At 47.6% G+C, this 21,414-nt stretch overlaps 6 protein-coding genes across 6 annotated transcripts; 2 read left to right on the top strand and 4 right to left on the bottom strand.

Moving 5' to 3' along the window:
* Positions 1-993: 993 nt before the first annotated feature.
* On the bottom strand, positions 994-5,703 carry PGRI_075540 (ATPase, P-type, K/Mg/Cd/Cu/Zn/Na/Ca/Na/H-transporter; the record flags this gene model as incomplete). The annotated part of the gene is made up of 4 exons (XM_040795268.1): positions 994-1,900; positions 1,958-2,187; positions 2,241-5,180; positions 5,245-5,703. The coding sequence occupies 4 exons, from the start codon at positions 5,701-5,703 to the stop codon at positions 994-996; spliced, it is 4,536 nt and encodes a 1,511-aa protein (XP_040652945.1).
* A 2,410-nt stretch (positions 5,704-8,113) lies between these two features.
* PGRI_075530 (uncharacterized protein) lies at positions 8,114-10,480 on the top strand (the record flags this gene model as incomplete). Its single annotated transcript, XM_040795267.1, has 7 exons — positions 8,114-8,942; positions 8,995-9,099; positions 9,152-9,204; positions 9,262-9,388; positions 9,440-9,518; positions 9,570-9,729; positions 9,779-10,480. 7 exons carry the CDS (start codon positions 8,114-8,116, stop codon positions 10,478-10,480), a joined length of 2,055 nt encoding a protein of 684 aa, XP_040652944.1.
* A 367-nt stretch (positions 10,481-10,847) lies between these two features.
* On the bottom strand, positions 10,848-11,665 carry PGRI_075520 (H(+)-transporting V1 sector ATPase subunit E; the record flags this gene model as incomplete). Its single annotated transcript, XM_040795266.1, has 3 exons — positions 10,848-10,998; positions 11,055-11,566; positions 11,633-11,665. 3 exons carry the CDS (start codon positions 11,663-11,665, stop codon positions 10,848-10,850), a joined length of 696 nt encoding a protein of 231 aa, XP_040652943.1.
* Positions 11,666-11,927: 262 nt separating this feature from the next.
* PGRI_075510 (uncharacterized protein) lies at positions 11,928-13,915 on the top strand (the record flags this gene model as incomplete). The annotated part of the gene is made up of 4 exons (XM_040795265.1): positions 11,928-11,969; positions 12,030-12,260; positions 12,320-12,515; positions 12,576-13,915. The coding sequence occupies 4 exons, from the start codon at positions 11,928-11,930 to the stop codon at positions 13,913-13,915; spliced, it is 1,809 nt and encodes a 602-aa protein (XP_040652942.1).
* Positions 13,916-15,526: 1,611 nt separating this feature from the next.
* PGRI_075500 (Transcription factor, MADS-box) lies at positions 15,527-16,327 on the bottom strand (the record flags this gene model as incomplete). The annotated part of the gene is made up of 3 exons (XM_040795264.1): positions 15,527-15,796; positions 15,863-15,997; positions 16,103-16,327. 3 exons carry the CDS (start codon positions 16,325-16,327, stop codon positions 15,527-15,529), a joined length of 630 nt encoding a protein of 209 aa, XP_040652941.1.
* A 2,240-nt stretch (positions 16,328-18,567) lies between these two features.
* gfsA (glycosyltransferase family 31 protein) lies at positions 18,568-20,157 on the bottom strand (the record flags this gene model as incomplete). The annotated part of the gene is made up of 1 exon (XM_040795263.1): positions 18,568-20,157. The coding sequence occupies one exon, from the start codon at positions 20,155-20,157 to the stop codon at positions 18,568-18,570; it is 1,590 nt and encodes a 529-aa protein (XP_040652940.1).
* Positions 20,158-21,414: the final 1,257 nt, after the last annotated feature.

Here is a 21,414-nt window from a genome sequence, read left to right as displayed (position 1 = left end):
GACAGAAAGCTCAAGCGAAGGACGAAGTAATGTTGATAGCAGCGAGAAGTGTCCTCGCAACCGAGTGCTGTATTTGCCACGATATGCTGATTCTTTTGTGATGGAAGATGGATTGGCGACAGGATTTCCACCTTTTACCTCAAAGAATGAGGCTTTATGTTTAGCCAAAGCAAACGGAAACGAGGAGAAGATGGCGAACAAAAATCCCCAGAGCAAACGCGGGATGCCGAAGTGTCATTGGCAGATTGTACAGGCGGTGAATCTACTCTAAACGCGTAGACGCGCTCTATTTTACCCAACTAGGAAACTACGTAGAAGGCGTCATTTCGATACAATATAAACCTTCAACTTATTGCAGATTTCTTAAGTAGGTATACTTGAAAACCCTAGAACTGTGCAGTGGGAATCTTAAATGGCCACATTAAGTAATTTCCTCGCTGAGGGGGTCGAATAGAATACATGAATGCAACCTCCTATGCCGGCTTGTCTTTTTCGATAGAAGCAAACGAAATCCATGAACAAGAAACAAAGCACAAAGATCATCCAAAAAGATATAACATCCAGATAGGAAACAGACAACAGGAAACCTTCAAACGCGGGTGTCATGCACTTTGCAGAGACAGAAACGCTTTTGTACAAGGGAAACATAGGCTGGGCCAGACAGGCTTAGTGTAGAGCATATATAAGAACAATAAAAGGAAACATAGGAGCCAGTGGGTAACAAGGAAAAGGTAAGACTGAAGGGGTAAAAACGAAGATCGCGCTAAGCATCCGACCGAGTAAAGGAGTAAACCAGAACGCCTGCTTTCTATCAGGGAATATAAAAAGGCTCTCAAAAATAAAATAAAGAAACACCACAGCATATTGCTCGTCAAAATAGAAATGGCGAGGGGAAATCGCAAGGAACAAACCAGAAGGTCTGATGTGGGTAAAAGTCATCAGTGACGGGTCGTCAGGCTCAATACAACGCAAGATGCGCTCCTCTATATCACATTATGTATGTACAGGAGGATCGTCAGGAGTCCGGAACGGGTCCTCGTGTTGATGGCGCTGGGTTTGCGACGATTCAACTCGTGAGAGCATGGCAGCGGAGGTGAAGTCATTGCTTTGCTCGAAGCTCGGTCGACTCCGGTCAAACGAGTGCCGTGTCCGGTCGTGAGATCGGCGAACATAGTCCACTGACTGTGGCCGTGGATACTGGTCAAGACTAGCGGTGTAGTTTGTGCCATTACTGCCATTTTGACTGCGGGGGTTGTGGGTATTTGCAGTTGGAGCCACGGATGGAGCATAGAAGGGCCGCTCTTCATCAATAACGGTAGTGTCCTGCTTCATGGAGGGTTGCACTGGCTTCACTATTTCCGAAGAGGTGGCCGATTCATCACTGGGAGACGAGGCCTTCGGACTCCCTGCTTTGGGGGGCATCGGGGGGTCTTGTATGGCATCCAGATGCTTGAATTTGCCTTGAGTCACTTGCTCACGGATGATGTCGACATCAAGCGGGAAGAACACCTTCTGAATAGAGTTGAAAGTGAAACGTGGAAGCAAGCAAATCACGACAGTCATCAGAAGGACGACCCAGTAACTCAACGATCCATAGACTTCAGCAGCGGAATGGTAGAATTGACCCGAGGAAGTAAAAGATGTGTAAATGCCGGTCCACAAGAAAATGAGAAGACTACTGATAGCGTTGATCAGAGAAGTGAACCAATCCCATCGGTAGGTATTCATCATGATGTAGAGATTGCTAGCAATCACGGCACAAGACGCGACAAGGATTCCGATACGGGCTCGGTCGTTAATATTCCGTCCAGTGTCGTTGACAAAGTTTGCTGGTGCGAATAAGAGGTAAGGCATGAAGAAACAGATAATCGACTGGTACATTCCGTCGGCCATATACAACCTATCGAAGTTAGTATATCTCGGAGTACCACAAGAGTTGGGGAAATGATTTAAATACCAGAACTTAAGCTGCGACCATTCCTTACGCTCGATACCTCTCATGTACAATTGAGGCACGGCAAGAGACACCTTGTCCTCCACGTCCTGATCGAAGATACCCATGAAGATCACGGGCAATGAAGTGAAGGCGAGATTGACCAGCACAATATAGGTATAGTCGAAGAGATAGGAGCAATCGAAGTCGTTGTATATACAATACCAGAACAGGGCGAACGTCCAAACAAGATTCTGGGAGAAGTCAGTGATGATGCAAAATGATATTCAGTACCAACGCCACCTACCTTGTAGAAGAAATTGGCCGTGCATTCTCCGAGGCGACGGTACGACCATCTCCCATGCACCAAAAGAAGGCGCTGGAGGTACCGGAACTGGCCAATGGCATAATCGGAAGACATGACAGCTTGTCTGCCTTCTTCACCAGCAATACCGACACCAACGTCGGCCTCTTGAATCATAGCCACATCGTTGGCACCATCACCAATGGAAAGAGCCATGATGTTCAATCCGTTCTTTACCATGTTCACGACAGCGGCTTTCTGTGCGGGGCTGACACGGCAGCAAAGAACGGCCTTGCACTGCTTGCACAACAAAAGGAACTTTTGCTTGAAGTCATCGGACAGCATCAGCTTAAGTGTTTCACCATCGACGACCACGGCGTGGGTAGCCTCAGGCGGCGTATGATCAGCACGAGCAGCAATAAGTTCCTCGTCAGAACCAGTCAACCCGAATGTTTGCAAATGCTTGTCAAGTTCATCCTCGGCCTTCTGGGGTTCAGTCTCGGCAATATTCAGCACAATCAGGTCCATGTTGTTATTGAGAAGGTTGCAAGAAAACCCAATGTTGATGGCAGTCTCGACCTTATCACCGGTAAGGACCCAGAGTTTGATACCAGCGTCCGCAAGAAGCTGAATTGTATCGGGAACGCCATCCTGAAGTCTGTCCTCAATGGCAGTTCCGCCAATAAGCATGAGTTCCTGTTCAATCGCACTAGAAACCTTCTCCAGTTTCTCCTCACGGTCTGTGATAGAAGCGGCAGCGATATCATGTTCCTTGGCCCATGTGTAGTATTCGTCCTCAGTAAGCAGTCGATCGGCGATACACAAGGTTCGAAGTCCTTCCCTAGCGAACTCCTCCAGGTGCTCTGCGGTTTGTCGACGAAGCTCCTGTTGTTTGCCACGGGCTAGACGGGAGTAAATGATACTATCCGCACCCTTACAGAATAGGCGAATAGTACCATCGGGCATTCGGATGATTGCACTCATTCGTTTTCTCGATGAGTTGAATTCAAGGGTGTTCAAAACCGTATATGTGCGCTCCTCGCCCATGATATTCAGGAGAAGATCATCACCGGCTCGGCCTAGGACAGTGAATCCACAATCACGAGCAGTGCTAACCAACGCAGTCTCATCGGGTGACTGGGCCTTGAACTCGATTTGAGGAGGATCGCCGGGAGTGTGCTCGGTAATGACAGTGTGACACAAGGCAAGAGCCAGCATGAAGTCCTCTGTACAGTGCTTCTGTCGTTCTCCAGATTGTCCTCCCAAGTCGGCCACAAAGTCCGGGGCAACGAACGTCAGCTGGTCGTCGTGCAGATAAGGGTTGTCATGAATGTCACGCAACAGACCCAGCATTCGCTGCGCATCGGCAGCAATTTGTTGCCGAGCCACTGCGGCCTCTGCATCAGCATCAGCTCCCTCGCGACGGCGCATGCCGATCTGAGCTTCTGTGTAAGCCTCTCCATATGACACGCCGTTCACCGTACATTTCTTGAATTCCATCACGTTTTGGGTCAAGGTACCAGTTTTGTCAGAAAAAATGTACTCGACTTGACCGACGTCATCCGAAATGTTCCAAGACTTGGGCACACAATAGAGGCCCAGTTTCTCATAGTACATGAACAGATCGCTATGGATGAAAACGGCTTGGATAGTCCTAACAATTTCAAGAGAAATGTAAAGCGAAATGGGAACCAAGTTCTGGAACAAGATGACAGCGGTCCAGAAGGTGACAATACCAGTGACAGGCGGTGTGCCTCCATAGGATTCAAGGTCGAAGTATCCCAGGGATTTGTCTGGCGCGGCCCATGCGATTCCATTCACGATACCTGCGACAAGACACATAAGGAATAGGATGAAAAAGTTGTGAATAACGTTCCAGTTGAGATCTTTGGCCATACGAGGCCGTTTGGCCGGAGTCGCACCAGAATTGAGCATGATCTTGCTTTCTCCACCGGTGAAAAGGACAACTCCTAGGACCCATTCGGTACTCTTCAAAGTGCACCCACGGAGCAAGAGATTGTTGATAGAGATGGGTTCAACCATCTCCTTCCGCGGAGCTTCAGGGAAATTTGGATCGCGCTGGTCCCAACGCACAGCACCATTGTAAGAGTAGAGATTGGCATGCGGGGCCTCACTTTCGATGACAAATTCGGCCTTTTCGCAGTCCCTAGCATGTCGAACTTGACGGCCACAGTGGAGAGCTTGGCGAACTTTCAAGTTGGTCTCTCCGTCCAGGCCTTTTGTTTCGATATAACAGGCACCATCCGGGTCAGAAGTGGACAGAATCACAATATCAGCTGGAATCGGATCTTCGTTGTACAACCGGACGAAGTCACCAACTTGCAGGCTTTTCCACTGTTCTCGCTTAAATCGGGCCTTGCCGGGTGTCTGCTTGGATCTATCCAGGACGGTTCCATCTTTCTTGTCTGGCGTAGGCTCCACGACGCTCTGCCGAGCTGCGCTGGTTGGGGAGAGATATTTGTTTTCATGACTGTTCATCATCGGCCAATCTTCGCGAGCTTCGGGCTGAGGCGATGGAACATCAGTCATGGGGATGGCGACATCTTCTGCGGCTATAGAGTTGCGTTGCGTATAAATTGATGCCCGGGGATCAGCTGTACTCATGAATGAGCTGCGTCTTTGCCCTTGATCGTCATCTCCACCCTTCTCTTTCTTCTTAAATTGGGAAGTAATCCACTTATACGAGGCAATTGTGCCCCTGGTACAAGCCTTCTTGATACGACGCCATAAATCAATGTTTTCTTCTGTCGAATTGACATTGTTCCACTCAATCAGTCGGTAAACCGGAGAATTGTTCACTTGATTGTCAGATACAGTCCGTCCCCAATCCTCAATGGCGTCCTTAATAGCCGTCACGACGATAATAACGATTAGAGGAACGGCGTTCAGACCGGGGTTGTTGGCACCGAAAATTGGAAAGAACTAAAATATTATCAGCCAATGCTAATTGTAATTGGAGGTGGGGAACAAATTTGTCATTGCATACGTTAAGAATGATGACGAACAAGAAATAAATGTTCGCAATGTTGTGAAACTGTAACCAGATGTTATAAGGAACGAAAGTGAGCGGTGTATACTTGGCAGTGCGAATTTTGTTTCTGGGATACGTGATTCGTAAATGGCCGTCCTCATCTCGTTCGGATTCCGGGATGGGAATGCTGAAATAGATTCTCCGATTCGGTCCTTCTTGCGGGGTCTCGGGTCCGCCAGTGGTTGAGGTGCTTGTATTATTCGATTTTCGCTTTTCGTCTTTCATATCTGACCGTTTATGGAAGCGATCAATGATAGAAACACGTTTCTTGATGCCTCCAGCTCCGGGAGCTCGTGTTGTAGCCCATCTTTGTCGTTTCGTTGGCTTGGAGACATTGCTGCTGACCTCCCGGATATCGCTACTTTGCTCATTGTTGTCATCCCCATTGTCCCCAGGGAAGCCCACGGAAGCCATCTAGGCTATTGATGCGCCCAAAAAGGGCATAAAACTTGACAGAAACCTTGATTATTGGAAGCTGACAAGCATCCGGTGTGCAGGGCCGGAATCCGACAGCGCCGGGCGCAGGGAAAGATTGCCGGTCTGGGGTGTGTTCACAGGGTTTGAGGGTGGTAGAAACGTAATGTCATGGGCGACGCAGATCTTGAGCAAAGGGAGTTTCTAGACACGCGCGTTGAATATCTTGTCGGCGGGCTTCGAATCGTCCAAAAGTAATTCAAAACAGGGTTTCCGCGGCTGATCGTGATGAAATATGATTTAAATGCGAAAGCCGAGGCGTTATAGGGCGCACCCACAAGGGGCCATTCAAATACTTAAGTGAAAAGAATTAAAGAGAAGAAGCACCAGCGTGGTTATTTTCTGCTTCGAGGGGTGAAAGAGAGAGAGATGAAGTAGGCCACCCTGAGCTCGTATCTCAATACGGGAGTGTATGTAATATCGTTACCACCCGTGCTTACCGATGGGGCCGGGACCAAGATACCTTTGCTTTGTCATTCAAAGTGGACTTGGCAGGAGATTTTTACACGCGTCTACTTGCTAGATTGGTATAGATTGGTATAATATGTTTGAATTGTGGTTTTACACTGCCTCTTTCTCTTGTTCTAGGGATTTATTTAGAGAAATTTAGGCAACTTAATTCATGTTGGAGCCTACAACAACAGGTTGATAGATGTCAACTAGGGCTGATGGGCTTATACAATCTCGGGCTCAAGGGGACCCGTGGATAATACGTGTAAATTCCGGTAATTATTACATATCCAGCCCCGTTCCGACCTCCCCCTTCTAAATTTCTAACTGTGGCAATCGGAGCAGTCGGCACTTGAATTCTGGGATGTTCGGAATATATTGATATACAGTGCTATATATCGATATCTTGCTTAGAAATTGATAGCAAAATGGATTCTTTCTCCTTTCACTAGTGGGTATAGCGGCACTGCCCCGTCAGCACTGTGATTGCTTACTAGCCATAACAGGGATTACATACTCCCCAGTTCTTCAATAAGAAAAAGTCCTCTTTAGATGCAGACTCTGGAGTAACGGTTATTGGCCCACAGCTGCTGTTTCTTCGCCCCCACTATGAACTATTAATTTAACAGCTGGCCTTTTGCTAAGTGTTCTATACTCCATACCTATGTAAATATCAAGATTCTTAAACTCATTTTATGTGATGCATCTATGTGATCATATACAACATAGAGCAGAAGAGTCACGGTTTTTTTCCCGCCTCCCTTAATGATATCAGAACCAGCATTCGGAGTCGGAGTATGAATCCTGAAACAACCGACACGGCACGAGCTTCCCCCCCGCCGGTCCACCCTGAGTCAGCTTTCTTAAATTTTTTTTTGGTAGATTCCAAGGTTGGTATATAACGTCCACGGTACTCCCTACAGAGTATTCTATACAGTGGGTATGATAGGTTATGTTATGGGTAACATCTGCCAAATTCCCAAAAGACATATATGGGTCAAAATATCATTGGACCCATTTTTATGCATGTATTATTATTTTTTATGTTACAATATGCACTCCTTGTTTCTTGGCAAGAAAATTCGGCGATTATTCAGGAGAATACTCCTGAATAGGCCCGATGATCACCGCGTACATCGGATTTGCACGTTGTCCTGGACTTGTGTTCCCCCCTTTCTACTAGCCCTATGACCCCCATGTCTCACGAGTGTGTTACTCTAATTAAAGTGTAGATCTCGCAAAGATCTAAAGCAAATTGCAGTACATTGTATACAATGCAACGTTCGAGTAGTACAAAATGTATATGACCTTCAGCACCACGAACTATCATAGTGGACCCAACGTATAGCGTATCATCGCTTTACCTACCTAAAACTTAATTGGATTGTTATTATTCCTGATTTGGTTGTATACTCCGTACTTAGCCAAAAATATCAGAATCGGCTTCCATCGCAAGTTTGATGTCGATCAAACTAGATTTAAATTGTGCTATATTTTGACAATTGGTATGAAATAGCAATACCCCCTACTAATAATAAATAGCAGACTGGATCAGCCGCAGATCAACGCCACCAGAAATGTGGCTGTCAGATCTACAATATACCATATAACATACAACATACACTCTCCGTAGCCAAGTATGTTTAAGATAGTACAAAACATGTACTCCTAACATATATGTTATACTCCATACATGTTCAATCTCAATTTGACCTCAATATGAGCGTCTCAAAGAAAGTGACGTTGTTAGAGTTTCAAGCTACTGGAGGCCCCTTCCAGACCCTGGGGAACAAAGAAAGTTGCTGAGTCATCACTCATGTGACATCGCGCCGAATCGGCGCGTTCGACGACGCGATAGGCTTCTTTTTTTAAGAAAGAACTGTCTTCGACATATCCTATCATGCGAACCATAAAGGACTTATGGTTTAATAAACCAGCATTCACTCGTGTCAACTCGAACAGCACATCCGAGAAGAAAGAAAGCGCCGAACTCGCAACCGAATCCTCACCCCTCACCGAACCGCCCTCTTCCTTTGTATTCGATCAGATATCACCTGAATCTGAACAAGATGCTGAAGCACACTCAAACGCGGCGCTATATCTGTCAACTCAAGATACCCTTCTTCAACCCCCTGCACGGCAACAAAGTTTCCAAAGCATCGACTCGGCCACCGGGGTTTCATCTCTGAATGAGAGCTTTAGTGGATCTCAGCGCATCATGAAAGATGGCAAAGAAGTTGTCATTAGCTCAGATGGAGAAGACACAGACTCAATATGCTCATTAGAGGACCCGAAGAACCTTTTCGCTCCAAAATCTAAGCAGAAGGACGAGTTCACACCGGCCAAATTCACCACGAAGATATCATCGCCAAAGAAATATAGACACAATATTGACTCTCTCGTCTACGATGCAGTGGATGATAACGAGGTCGAAGCCAGTGTCGCTCGGGCGAAAGCCAATTATGTGCGAAAGGAACTGAACAGCAAGGAGACCAGAATCGACCCGTCTAACACTGGATATGCTCTGAATGAAAATATGTTGATCTCAGCGCTTGGCGAGAACGAAGACGGTGTCGGAGGTCAACGTTTGATAGGTGCTATTAGAAGAACCGATGCTCTTGACCGCGGCCGTGCCTGGCCATTCTTTGATTGCACACAAACACTGCCCCCGGCCCCCCAATTTCCACGGGATCTGTTCGCACCTGGGACGAGTATGGATATATTAAGGGGTAAGCTTCAAATGGGTCGCTTTTTCGTTCTTACATGCTAACCGATTTGCAGAAGCTGACTCCCGCGAGCGCCAGTTCATGTCAGGCGAATTTATTCAGATGGCTTTGTCCAAAGGGCTTGTGCCAGACGCATTCGTTTTGTGGATGTTTCGTTCAAGTTCGTCTCATACTATCCTTTATTCATTGACTCAATCTAATATTCCTTCAAGTACCCTATGAACGTCGAGAGGAATTGAGCAACGCTTATTACCGAACTATTAAGGTTTATAACTGCTCTTACATCGATCTCCCACTATTATTGACTAACTAGATATAACAGAATATGGATGTAGAGCGATTAAAGTTGCTCATCCGTCCAGCCGATATCAATGATCTTTTCTCGCGGTTGGGTGCTCGGAGCCAGGCTTTGGATCCTTCCAAGGAGATTATTCCAGTTCTTTCGCAATGTATGACTTGACTCTCTTGTCTGTGGCTCCAGATTGTGCTAATGTCGTCAGATATCACTCCGGAGTCTGCGTTGAAAGACCATACTACCTTTGTTTCAGTCCTGAGATTACTTAGAGAAACTGCTGGCTTGTGAGTTTCCCCTCCCAAGGCCCTGACAGTGCAAGGCTGACAAATTTGAAGATTTGCAGAAGACACCCAAGAGCAGGTGGTGCTCCTACTGCTACGTCTTACTCTCGATGTTTCATTAACGGCGATTTCCACGGTATCTTCGGAGCTTCAGTGGACCATCAATGCTGTGCTGGATCCTGAGAATTTTCAAGAACCCAGTGCCAAAGATTCGGTGACTATTCTCCTATATGTTGTACCATTCTCAACGCTAATGATATCAGTTGAGTCGAGTTTGCGCCACTTTCTACTCCACGATACATGATGTCTGCATCCAAAGTCAAATTGTACATCATATATTACCCACGTCTCCATGGTTTGCGCTGATACGATGTCGCCTGGCCGTTGCGTTTCTACTACAAAGGCCTGATCCTCTCACCGAACCCCCTGAAAAGTTGCTCGATATTAAACGTATCACATTGCTACTGATCCGCGATGAGCGTTTCCAAGTCAAGCGATTCAAGGGTATTGCCGACTATGACTGGAGGGAACTAACTTCCCTCACGGCTCTTCTCAATGTCGCGATTGACTCGTCTTCGTTGGAGTTAAATTTCAACAGTACACAAACCGAGAAAGACTACAACGCTGCCATCGACAGGCTGGCAGCTCAAATCAAGATGATATTCTGCTCCATTCAGGATTCCGGTGCCTCACATGTGACACGGACGGTAGCAAAAAGTGAACTCGAGGCCTTGCATTACCGAATCGTCTATTCTGTTCGGTCCAAGCCACCGCCGAAAACCACTATTTTCGAGTCACATGTAAAGGAGGGAGACATTCGAACCCATTTCAGCAACTTTGCTGCACTTGCTGCTAGAAAACAAAATACAGAAACCAGACTAGAAACGAACCCGTCTGTGGCGCCAGTCGGCGCAGGTAATGGTGGCACAGAGATTCCCATCCGCGCACATGACCAGGTATCCTGATCATATTGGCAGGTTGAGTCGAATTTTCATTTACTCCGAACAGAATGACTGTACGAATCGGCTGAGATGTTGAAATACCCAGCTTTTCCTTAAACCATCCCCTTATGACTTATGACCTTCATGATCATGCCCTCGAGAGTGACATTCTTCCCCAGCATTTTATTACAAAATACCAATGTAATCAAGAATATGGAATGAAAACCATCGCTAAAAGAGTTCGATCATATTCCATATCAGACTTGAACTGTGCAAAGAAATCCCCTCTGTCTATGAAGATGGCCAAGAGAGGCAAAGATTATCCGAACTATAACACACGAAATACAGCAGTCGCAAACGTGAAACCCACGATAGAAAAAGTAATACACACTTAGTCGTAGAATTTCCGGTTCGGGTTCTTTCCGAAGAGTGTCTCTCGGACTGCAGGGAGAGCATCAATTTCCAGCAGTCGCAGACGCTCCTCGAAAGTATTGTTGATCTCAATCTTGCCGTTTCCGCCGACAACACAGACACCACCGGCACTGCAACCTAGTTAGTCTCCTTGGTGTATATTTGAAAGGGAAGCGAATAAACTCACGATCCCTCTGGCAACGGCTCCGACTCGTCCAAAGTCACGGTCACCTCCGAGCCAACAGTGTCCTTGTACTCCTTGGTCGCCTCCTCAATAGCCTTCTTGGTAATATCGAAGTCCTTCTTCCGCGAGCGGATCGCTACGTTATCCTCGTTCAGATAGTACAGGCCCTCGAGGACCAGCCCCTTGAGCATGACCTGGTACTTCTTCTGATCACCAGCAGCCACCTTGGAAACCTTCTCACGAGCATTCTGGAACAGCTCATCGAGGAGCTCCTGACGGCCACCGAGCACGCGGAGTCGGGTCTTGTTGGCGAGTGTGGAGCGGGTGATCTGCTGAGACATGGCAGCCTGCTTGAACTTCTTCTCGTAGAGGGTATCGATGGCTGCAGTTTCCTGGCGCACCAGCTTAGACTTTTCGATCGCAAATTCTTCATCGGCCTTCAACTGGATCTCTCGGGCCTTCTCGAGGGCTTCTTGCTTGATGAAGGCGGTCATCTTGCGGAGCTCGCCCGCGACCTAGATTCAATGGTGATCAGTCCCAACCCAAGCTTCACGAGACCTAGAGTAAAGGGGAGAACATACCTGATCATCTGAAAGAGCATGGCTTTGTGACATTTTGGCAATTTACTGCTGTATAGCTTGTTGGGGGTTGAATGACGTGGGGAAGAGGGAAAGGATGTTGTGTCCAACTAAGCTCGGATTCCGTTGCCTTGGCGTTCCGCATCCAGGTCCTCCGCATCCCCCTCGACAACTTACCCTTCGTGATCTTGTCATTCCCTATAGTTTTATTTGAGTTATGGCTTCTATATTTCGGTAGTCTATTCTACTTGCGCCTCTCCCAACTGTCCCTCGACCCGACCAATGCACAATACACAACATGGGCAATCTAGGTGACTTGTCGCCGGAGGGAAGTGTTGCGGTAAGACCACAGAAACCAGTATATACTACGAGACAATATCAAAATTAACGCGGATATTAGGTTGGCGTACTCGTTGGACTGATCTCAACCAGCCTGCAAGCTATCGGGCTCACCCTCCAGCGCAAGTCGCATTTGCTCGAGGATGAGAAGCACCCCTACGATGTGCGCAGACCCCCCTACAAGCGCCGACGATGGCAAGTAGGAATGGGAATGTTTGTAATTTCCAATATTGTTGGAAGTACCATTCAAATTACCACACTTCCTCTCCCAGTTCTCTCGACGCTCCAAGCGGTCAGCAGTTTCCCCTCCATGCACGGCGAAGATCAGTTGCTGATAGGAATACCCAATAGTCCGGACTAGTATTCAATACTATATTTGCGACCCTCATCCTCGGTGAACCCTTTACTCGATATTCTCTGGCAGGGACCGTTCTCGTCTGCATCGGCGCATTGTTGATTGGGACCTTTGGCGCCATTGGGGAACCCGCACATACCTTGGATCAACTCCTGTACCTCCTCCAGCGACGGCCATTTCTTCTGTGGATGGGTGCCACTACCTTGCTAGTTGTTGGTATACTTGTAGGCATCAAACTACTAAAATATTTAGTGCCATCCTCGCGCGCGAAGCCCTCAGCCTCCGGTCATTTTTCGCCACACCTGCTACGGCTACAAAGCCGAATGAAGTTGATCCATGGCATGAGTTATGGGTTTGTCAGTGGCATACTGTCAGCTCACTCCCTTTTGCTGGCAAAGTCGGCAGTGGAGCTTCTCGTGCGCACAGTGGTAGATGGTGTGAACCAGTTCAATCGTTGGCAATCATGGGTTATTCTGCTGGGAATGATATTCCTAGCGCTCACGCAGCTGTTCTATCTCCATCGTGGGCTAAAGCTGTGCAGTACTAGTGTACTATATCCTTTTGTGTTCTGCATCTACAACATAATCGCCATCCTGGATGGCCTGATATACTTCCGGCAAGCATCTCAACTGGCAGGCTTGCATGCCGGTCTCATCGCCCTGGGAACAGTGATCCTCCTTGGTGGTGTATTGTGTCTATCATGGCGACTTGAGGATATCGATAACCATGCCGCTGTCACTACTGTGGGTCCGACACAGACCGGGCTTGGGCCGGGTATGGGACTTGTGGAAGAACAGTCTCCTCCATCACTTGGATTGCTGGACGGCCAGGATGAGGAATCACACATTGGGGAATGCGAGCCACTTCTCAACCCAAAGACCCATACTCGACATCTTTCATATCAGCGAGGAAGAGCTCCAAGCTTACCACTCAATTTCAATTATGATCGCGACTCGGTCGATCTAAACCCCGCATCTATTTGGGCTGAACTCGATGATTCGGACTATGAATCCACTCATGGACACACACGGTCCTCGGCAGATCGCCGACGCAGCGTCAGTGGCAGCGTAACTTTAAACACCCCATTACGGGGTCTAACACGAAACTCGACGATCGGCGCTACCCCACACGATCGTGAGAGAGGATCTCGCGGAGCCCAGGGCTCACTGCGTAGCAACCAATGGCGGCGCACTTCAGCACCTCAGGGTGGGTTATCGGCCCATCGTAAACGTCGGGGGACCGGTGGTCTATTTGCGTCGGCTGACCAAGAGGCCAGTGGGTACGGAACCATCCAAGAGGATAGCGACGATACCTACTGTCCCGAAGACGACCCTATTCTTCGCTCACCTGGTGCCAGGTCTGGTCTTCTTGGTGGCTCAAAGAGGGCTCTGACAGGTGCATGGAAATTCGGGAGACGATATCTATCTCGATGGAGCAGCCCGCAGGCGGGCAGTCAGGTTGAGATCGATCCAGAAGATGACTCTTCCTCCTCCCTACTCCCGCGCTCTGCCGTCCCTCTTCCACGAACCCGTTATACGCAGGGAACCCCGGTTCCTGAATCCGACACCCTTCAGCCATTATCATCCCCTTGACACTTCCCTTATACTCCTTCCCAATGACCTCCACATACCATCCTTTACTCCGACCTGTCAATCCCTATCTTCAGGACACTACCTCAAATCTTTCTTTGCTTCCCACTTTTCAATGCCCATGTACAGTAGTCCCCTTCCTCGGACACACCGCGCACCAACCGCTCATGTTGCTTCCATCGCTCCTAGCTCCCAATCGAGAAAACAATCTCGGTTTCTCTTTGTGTCCTCCCCACTGTCAAGATACTACATGTGATATGATACCACCGCGTTCGATTATATAGCTCCGCGAAATGAATATAAGACAGATACAATGTGTTCTATGCTCTCTATATGGTTAACCACAACTACATACCATGGGAAATACGAATTAGATGAGTATCTAGTATATACTTATGGCGTAATGCAAGGATCCTCAACAATCCAGTCTAGATGTTTGCCAAAAGTCCCTTGACTGTGGCATTGACCTCTTGATATGCATGCAGGTCGGCGAACTTTCTTGCTATCTCTCCATGCATGCCAAGGTATATAACTCTTCGGTTTAGAGGTAAATTGGTCGGGTTTAAAATGAAGTATTAATCGTGCAGATTATCAAAATAATTTCAATGTTGGGGATATATATCTGACAATCTTATATAGTAACCCTGACATCTACGAATATATTCTAACTAGACTTTCGATATTAAAATTATACACTAGGACTTCAAAAATTGCTTTCGAGACTATATATGTCTTATGAATATATAGAAATTATACCTTGTTGTGACTGGTCTTAATGCCCTGCGCTGTATATAGTGGGACATCACACACTAGAGAGCAGACCCCAAGTCACGTACGGAGTACTCATAGACCATTACATCAAAAAGGAACAGAATCCGATTTCTTCATACCATACATAATGTAAACCAGTCAAAGCCACAGTGCAAGATCCGAACCGAATGGCATTGAGAACCCGTAACCAAGACAGACCACGGCATGGAACAAAAGACAATTAACACAGTTTGAGATTAGACAATGGGAAAAATAACATCAGTGGCCAAGGAAATAAGTTAAAGGACTAAAGCAAAGAAAAAAAAAAAAGACTAAAAAGAAAAGCCACTTCGCCGACGAGTTTCAATGCACCACGAACACCTCCATCCTCCGCCATTGTCTAGGTAGAGGGGGGAAAACAAAAGCCAAATTAGCGATGAAGCCCAGGTTTGCCTGCTTGCGCTCTCTTTCTCTTTCATTGGTTTCTTTTTTTGGCGGACATTTTTTTGAGTATTTTTTGTTATTGGAAAGCCATATTTCTCAGCAAATTGGGGGAGTTCTCCTTTTTTTCCGAGATAGAAAACAATATCAAAAGGAAAAACCAGACCCAGTATCATCAAAGAGAGACTGGAAGGGGGATTCCAGCGCGGTGCTTGACAATTTACAAATAGTCTCACGAGAGTGCCCTGGAGAATGGTGTAGATACAGACCATTTCCGAGGGAAGAGTGGGATGATGGATCGGCACAGAGGGAGACGGGTATCAAATGAACGCGAGATCGAGGCGCAGGGAGGAACAGAACAGAGAAGAAGACGCAGCATCGGGAACCTTGAGCAAGGTGAACCCGGATCATAAGTTTAAGCATTTAAGCAGTGGGTTGGTGCTGGGGTGGCATGCGACTGCCGACCGGCATGGGATACTGACCACCAGCCTGCTGTTGCTGCTGGAGATTCTGGTAGTAGGCCATCTGCTGCTGCTGCTCGTTGGTCATGTAGCCAGGGTGGATACCCGGGCGCATATTCCCCTGGGGTGCGTTGACGTTGTTGTGAGCCACATCTTCTGGGGCCTCGGGGGCGACATCGGGGGCATCGACACCATTTTCACTGGCAGCTGGGTCGGGAGCGTTGAGGCATGCCTGTCAAGTATGTTAAAGACTGGATAAAACGGTATCATTGGAGTAGACCATGACTTAATGACTTACCTGAATGAGGTTCTTGCCCTCGGCCTTAGTGACCAGAGGCTGAAGTTTAGGAGTAGTGAAGGTGTAGACAAGGCCGGTTTCGGAGACGACCAGGAGGAGAACTTGAGTACCAGTAAGGACAGAGAGTTCATAAGCCTATAGAATTCCATGGTGGTTAGTAGAAGTCCCAATCGATTAAATGTTAGGAGGGGAGCCTCGATCGGGGAACCGATGCGGGAGGGCCTCGGGGACGCGACGCACCTTCTTCATGATACCGGCCTTCCGCTTGGAAAAAGTAATGTGCCGACGCGACTTATCCTGAATAAACTTGATCTCGATCTTGCGACGCTCACGACCGGGCTTGTCATCATCATCATCTTCATCGTCGGCGCTCATACGGTTGCGCTTGGTGCCGCGGCCATCGGCGCCGTTACCGGGAAGGTCATCGTGACCAGGGGAAAGCTTTTCGTCAAGAACCGCAGACATATTGGCAATAAAGAAGAACAAAAAGAGGTTTAATATGGGGGGTTGTTTGATTCGAGGGGGGGGATACCGAAAGGGGAAGTCAAGAGATGACCCAATCGAGTAACGCGTTTATGGGATGTGAGAGAAAGGGAATGGGGGAATCGATGGGGGGGGGGGGAGAGCGAAGAAGGCAAAGTGCGAGTTGCGATGGGCAGGCGGTCTGTTACGTGAATCACGTGTGTGGCTGGTATTGTTACAGTTTGTAACTTTAGATAAGTTGAAGTACTTCTGAGACAAGTAAAGTTAATATTAGACAAAAGTACTGCTACCACTTTACTTGTATGGGGTTGTAATTGGTTTGTATTCGCCTCCTCTGGACTGGAGACATTTCTTGGCTCTCAACTATTATTGGTCAATACCCTTTTCGGCCCCCCCGTTTTCCCTTTTTTGCCCTTTTCCCCTCTGGCCTGGACTCTTTTCCCTTTGTTGCTGTCAAGTTCCAATATGTTATCTGGCTAATTTCTTGGACTTTGATATTTCGAATTTTAATTTTCTATTTCACTTCTGATTTTCAAGTGAGAAATATGAACAAAAATACATACATTTTCTATACTCTGTAGGACTCCATTCCATTTCACATGCCTCCACGGGGCAGAACTTCTCAACGTCCGTGATATGATTGGCCACCTTTAAACAATAGCATCCATCCCCTTCTATACTAGGTATTTTCTAGTTATTTTATTATATATCATAGAAACGTCATATTTCAAGGTTACATTTACTTAAAAAAAAATAAGAATAAAAACTGTCACATCACACAGGTGCGGGTCGCACCTGCTTTGTGGCACGGAATAATGGCCCTGTATACAACATAGTCGCATAGCCGCATTCAGAGCACATAAATAGCCCAAAAAGGCATCCCTGTCACCACTCTCTTATCTCTCTTAAAGCTCGAATTCCTTTCTGAATATAACCAGCCTCGCATGCATCATTGCCCAGCAACAGTACGGAGGTCTCTGTCCTATGTAGTACTTTGTACAAGGCCACAGTCTCGACCACCCCCAGATATTTATCCCCTTGCACGCACATGCCTTGCATGGAACTCGTAGAGCCCCTAGAGATATTTGGCGTTTCACAGGCATATTCATGGGATGACTTGGTCAGTAGACGTTCAACAAAAGCCAAGGGAATCCGGTGCCTCTTGCCCTTGTTCCCTGCACATGTGTTCCTCTTAATTACTCCTATTATTACTCCCATTTACGTATTACGTAGTACAAATCTACTGTTTCTTCTCAGTTGATCTGGGTTGAGATTACTCTAAGCATAAAAGTAACATTCATTTCCCCCTTACACCCGAACCCACCAGGTGGCTACCATACAGCCGTACCAAATAGCGGCGGGGATTCCTTGGCTACACTGTGAGGCGTGAGGCCAAAGATCGACCGCTCTTGACTGTTAAAGGAAATAAGTGCATCCTACCGAATCCACATAGCAATAAGCACAAGCCGATCGACGGGCCGAACCGAGAAGCCCTAGACCCGATGCAGCAGTCAAGTCCAGGTTGGTCGCTTCTTCAGGATTCCTTCCTACAAAATACAATGCACAACTCTGAAACTGACAAAAACTGATCATATTCTTCACATAATGAACAAAAGGTTCAACGCTAATCACCAGCGGAAACCCCAAAAAGCAGGTCTGCTGTCAAGTCTATTTTTACAGAAAGGATGCAAGGCATAAGGCAGGAAAAGTGGCTTTTTCCCAAAGCGCACTAAAAGACCAGAAGGCATGGAGAGAATAGGAAATAAGGAAACGTAGATAAGAGCAAGCCCAAACCTATTAGGTGTGGCAAGTCTCGGCCATGGCCCTCATGGGTCCAGGGACAGGGAAAAAGACGGTAAAAAAAAAAGCCACTGAACATTTCAAAAAATGGAATACACCGTCAGGATATAGAGGGAGCACGCAAAGCCACCAGCTGCACCGTACTGGACTCCGCCAATGCAACGCCGGATAAATGAAACAGAAACTGGAGGACGCGAAGGGCAAGTCACGATCAAGAGTCTCATCCGGTAAAGAAAAAGGGCTGTTGGGTTGGTCGATTTTGCAATCATATTGGGCTGGTGTCGTGAAGTCGGAAGAAAAAAAAAGCAAGAGGAAGATGTGTAGTATTTTAGAAAATAAAAAAGAACCGAATCATGTGCAACGAAGTGAAGAGATACGAGCAACAGTCCCAAGGACCAGCCTCAAGTAGTAGCGGTGCAATTTTATTGCTGGTAAGTGCCGCGAAGGTAGTGGTCAGTCACACCACCGCCACCGCCGCCCTTGGGGCCGAGCCAAACGATCTCAATCACGCTGTGGCCCTCATCCTCTTCGCGAACGTAGAATTGGTGCACATTCTCACCAACCACAAATGCATCACGGAGCAACCAACGATCCTTACTCACACCCTCTTCCTCTGCGGGACGCAGGGGACCCAGGCGGTCTTCATAACCGCGGGGGTCTTCGGGCCAGGTCTTTTCGGTAGCATCGAAATTGATAGCATCATCCGGCACATGCTCGCCGTATGTGTACTTCACCAGCGAGTAGCCGTTTGTCATGACCCAGAAATGACGGAGATTCTCGCCAGTAGGGCTCACTGACTCTTCCTGATCAAAGACCCAGCGACGGAGAACCGACTTGCGGCCTGCGGCAGCAGCAACGGTGGTCATCTTGACGACGTCCTTGGTGTACCAACTGTTCCAGTGGTGCATTGATTCAATCTTGCGACCGGACTCATAAACACCATCCACGGGGTCTGCCATGTCCATCTGGAAGAGCGAAGGCCAAAGGGTCAGGGGAGTGTCACCGAAGCGTTGGATACACTGGCCAAGCTTCTGGTCACCGGGCTGCTCACCCCAGGACTGGCACTCTTCGTAATGCTTCATCAGGACATCCAAAAGAGGGGTCGAGACAAATACACCGGCACCACCGAAAGCGATGTGACCGAAAGTATCCACTTGCCAGCTGGCCTCAGACAAAGATCCAATGTAATGCTTCTTGCTCTCGTCAAAGAGCTTTAGTTCCTCGGCGATAGTGGGGAGCGAAAGGAAGAAGGTATCGTCGTCACTGAATCCAACCCAGGTGGTATGCGGGCGGTGCTTGCGAATGTGCTCACTGAACGCCTCAACCATACCGAAGTAGCGGGCAGTGAAGTCGAGCGGAGAGGCCTTGAGAGTCAAGTCCAGACCGCGGTTGCGGAAGTAGGTCTCTTGCTTCTCCAGGTCGTCATCAGACTCAGGGACCAGAACAATAAGACCGGCCTTGGTGTTTCCGTAAGAGTAAAGCAGGGAGGGGAGCAGGCGGTCCAGACGGTCGACGGTAGTGGCCAGACCGAAGAGAATCTTGGAGGTCTCCTCCACATCGTCATCAGCGGCCACATCGACGTCAATGATCTCGGGGCAAACAAAGTTTTCCTTCTTGTTCTCGGGAGACACAACCATACCGCGCTCCATGATAACCATGGGCGGGAGCACAGGCTTCTGGATTTCCTCCAAAGTATGGAATTCGGTGCGAGGGTTCACATGACGAGGACGGAAATAGGCGCGAGTGTAGTTCTTGCGGGGGAGCCATTCAGGGAAGGGTAGGGGGGCGGCCAATTTCGGGTCAACCTCACAGATGCTGCTGGCCGGCTGCTGCGAATCAGATTGTGACGGGCTTTGTACTTGAGGTTTGCTTCCACCGAAGGAGGCCCGGTCAGCTGGGTGCTTGAACCGAAGGAACGCTGAGCGGTCGTATCGTTCCATGCAAAAGAAGAAGATTCCAATGGTCATCAAAGCGACCAACGGAAATACCGTCTTCATTCGAAACACAGGCATTTTGACTTTTATTGAATAAATAGAACGAGACGAGGCGAAACCGGGGCAGATGAACCCTGGAATTAAAAGTTATGAGGTTCGGCGTGTGAGGTGTCGTATCCCGGGGAATATCATGCAGCAAAAGCTGGTAGCAAGACGCAATTACCGCTTGAGGGAAGAGTGAAATAAACGAGTGTTCCAAAAGTGGATTAAAGAGTGGCAGGCAAATAAAGTGCCGAGATATTTCAACGAGAGGCTGGTAGCGTCGGGACCTGCGACACGGTCCAAAGAGGAGCGTTTGTGAAGGGGGGGTAAGAGGATTGGAAGAGAAAAGAAGACAAGACTAACGCGGCTGGACAATGTGCCCAGTCCGAGTGAGAAGTCGATAAGAGCTTGGAGAATTGTGTCGTGAAGGTGTTGTAGGAGGAAAGAAAAAGGGAGGTCACCGAAGCAATTAACGGGACAGGTTGTTGTACTGGTATTACCGTAATGTATTATTTTGGTCTTTTCCTTTTTTTTACTTCTTTTTCTATCTTTTTGCTATACATCGATGTACCTATATGACTTTTTGTGCGGCCCTTTTTCATATGATAGGTTGTTTTCGGTGATATCAGATATTAGAATATATTGCAGCTTGATATTTACATATTTGTATTCATCCTCCGGTTGCGGTTGTTGATGCTGAGTTGGGATGCAGGAACAGAGCCCTTCGATAAGGATCTCAAATGAGATGTGGCTTATACTTTGTTTCCCTTTAGTCTTACCTGCTGGATCTAACTGTCGATCATGACGGAAAAAGGAATGCTGTTGGTTTGGATCATCCCCTCCCAGCTTCAGTGGAATACGCTGCCATGAAACCGATGATCGGCACTGATATTTTTTTTTTACCCTTTCCCCTGTCTTGAGGTCAATGTTTTGTCTAACCCGGGAACAGGTGTGGTTGTTCAAATTGGAAATGGTCATATAGCCCTTGGTACACCAAAATAAACAAGTTTCAAGTATCTTCGAGGCCCAGAAGGCTGTTTCCGGCGATACATATTCGGATGCGGGCTCGAGTGAAGATGCCGATCATCTGGGCAGTCGGAGAATCTGCATACAACATAGATAAATTTGTATGATAGGCCAGAAACTCATCTACTAATAACTCGAATTGGTCTCTCCCTCGCGTTTCTGTATATGTTGTACGGAATAGTACTTTTAACTACATCTAGATACTGCTATGTATAGATACAGCCATATATCCGAATTCGTACATTGCACCTGACTACGTCTACGCCT

The sequence above is a fragment of the Penicillium griseofulvum genome, assembly GCF_001561935.1.
Source record: "Penicillium griseofulvum strain PG3 chromosome Unknown contig_6, whole genome shotgun sequence".
In the NCBI taxonomy this organism is placed as follows: Eukaryota; Fungi; Ascomycota; class Eurotiomycetes; order Eurotiales; family Aspergillaceae; genus Penicillium; species Penicillium griseofulvum.
This window is presented reverse-complemented; position numbering and strand designations above follow the sequence as displayed.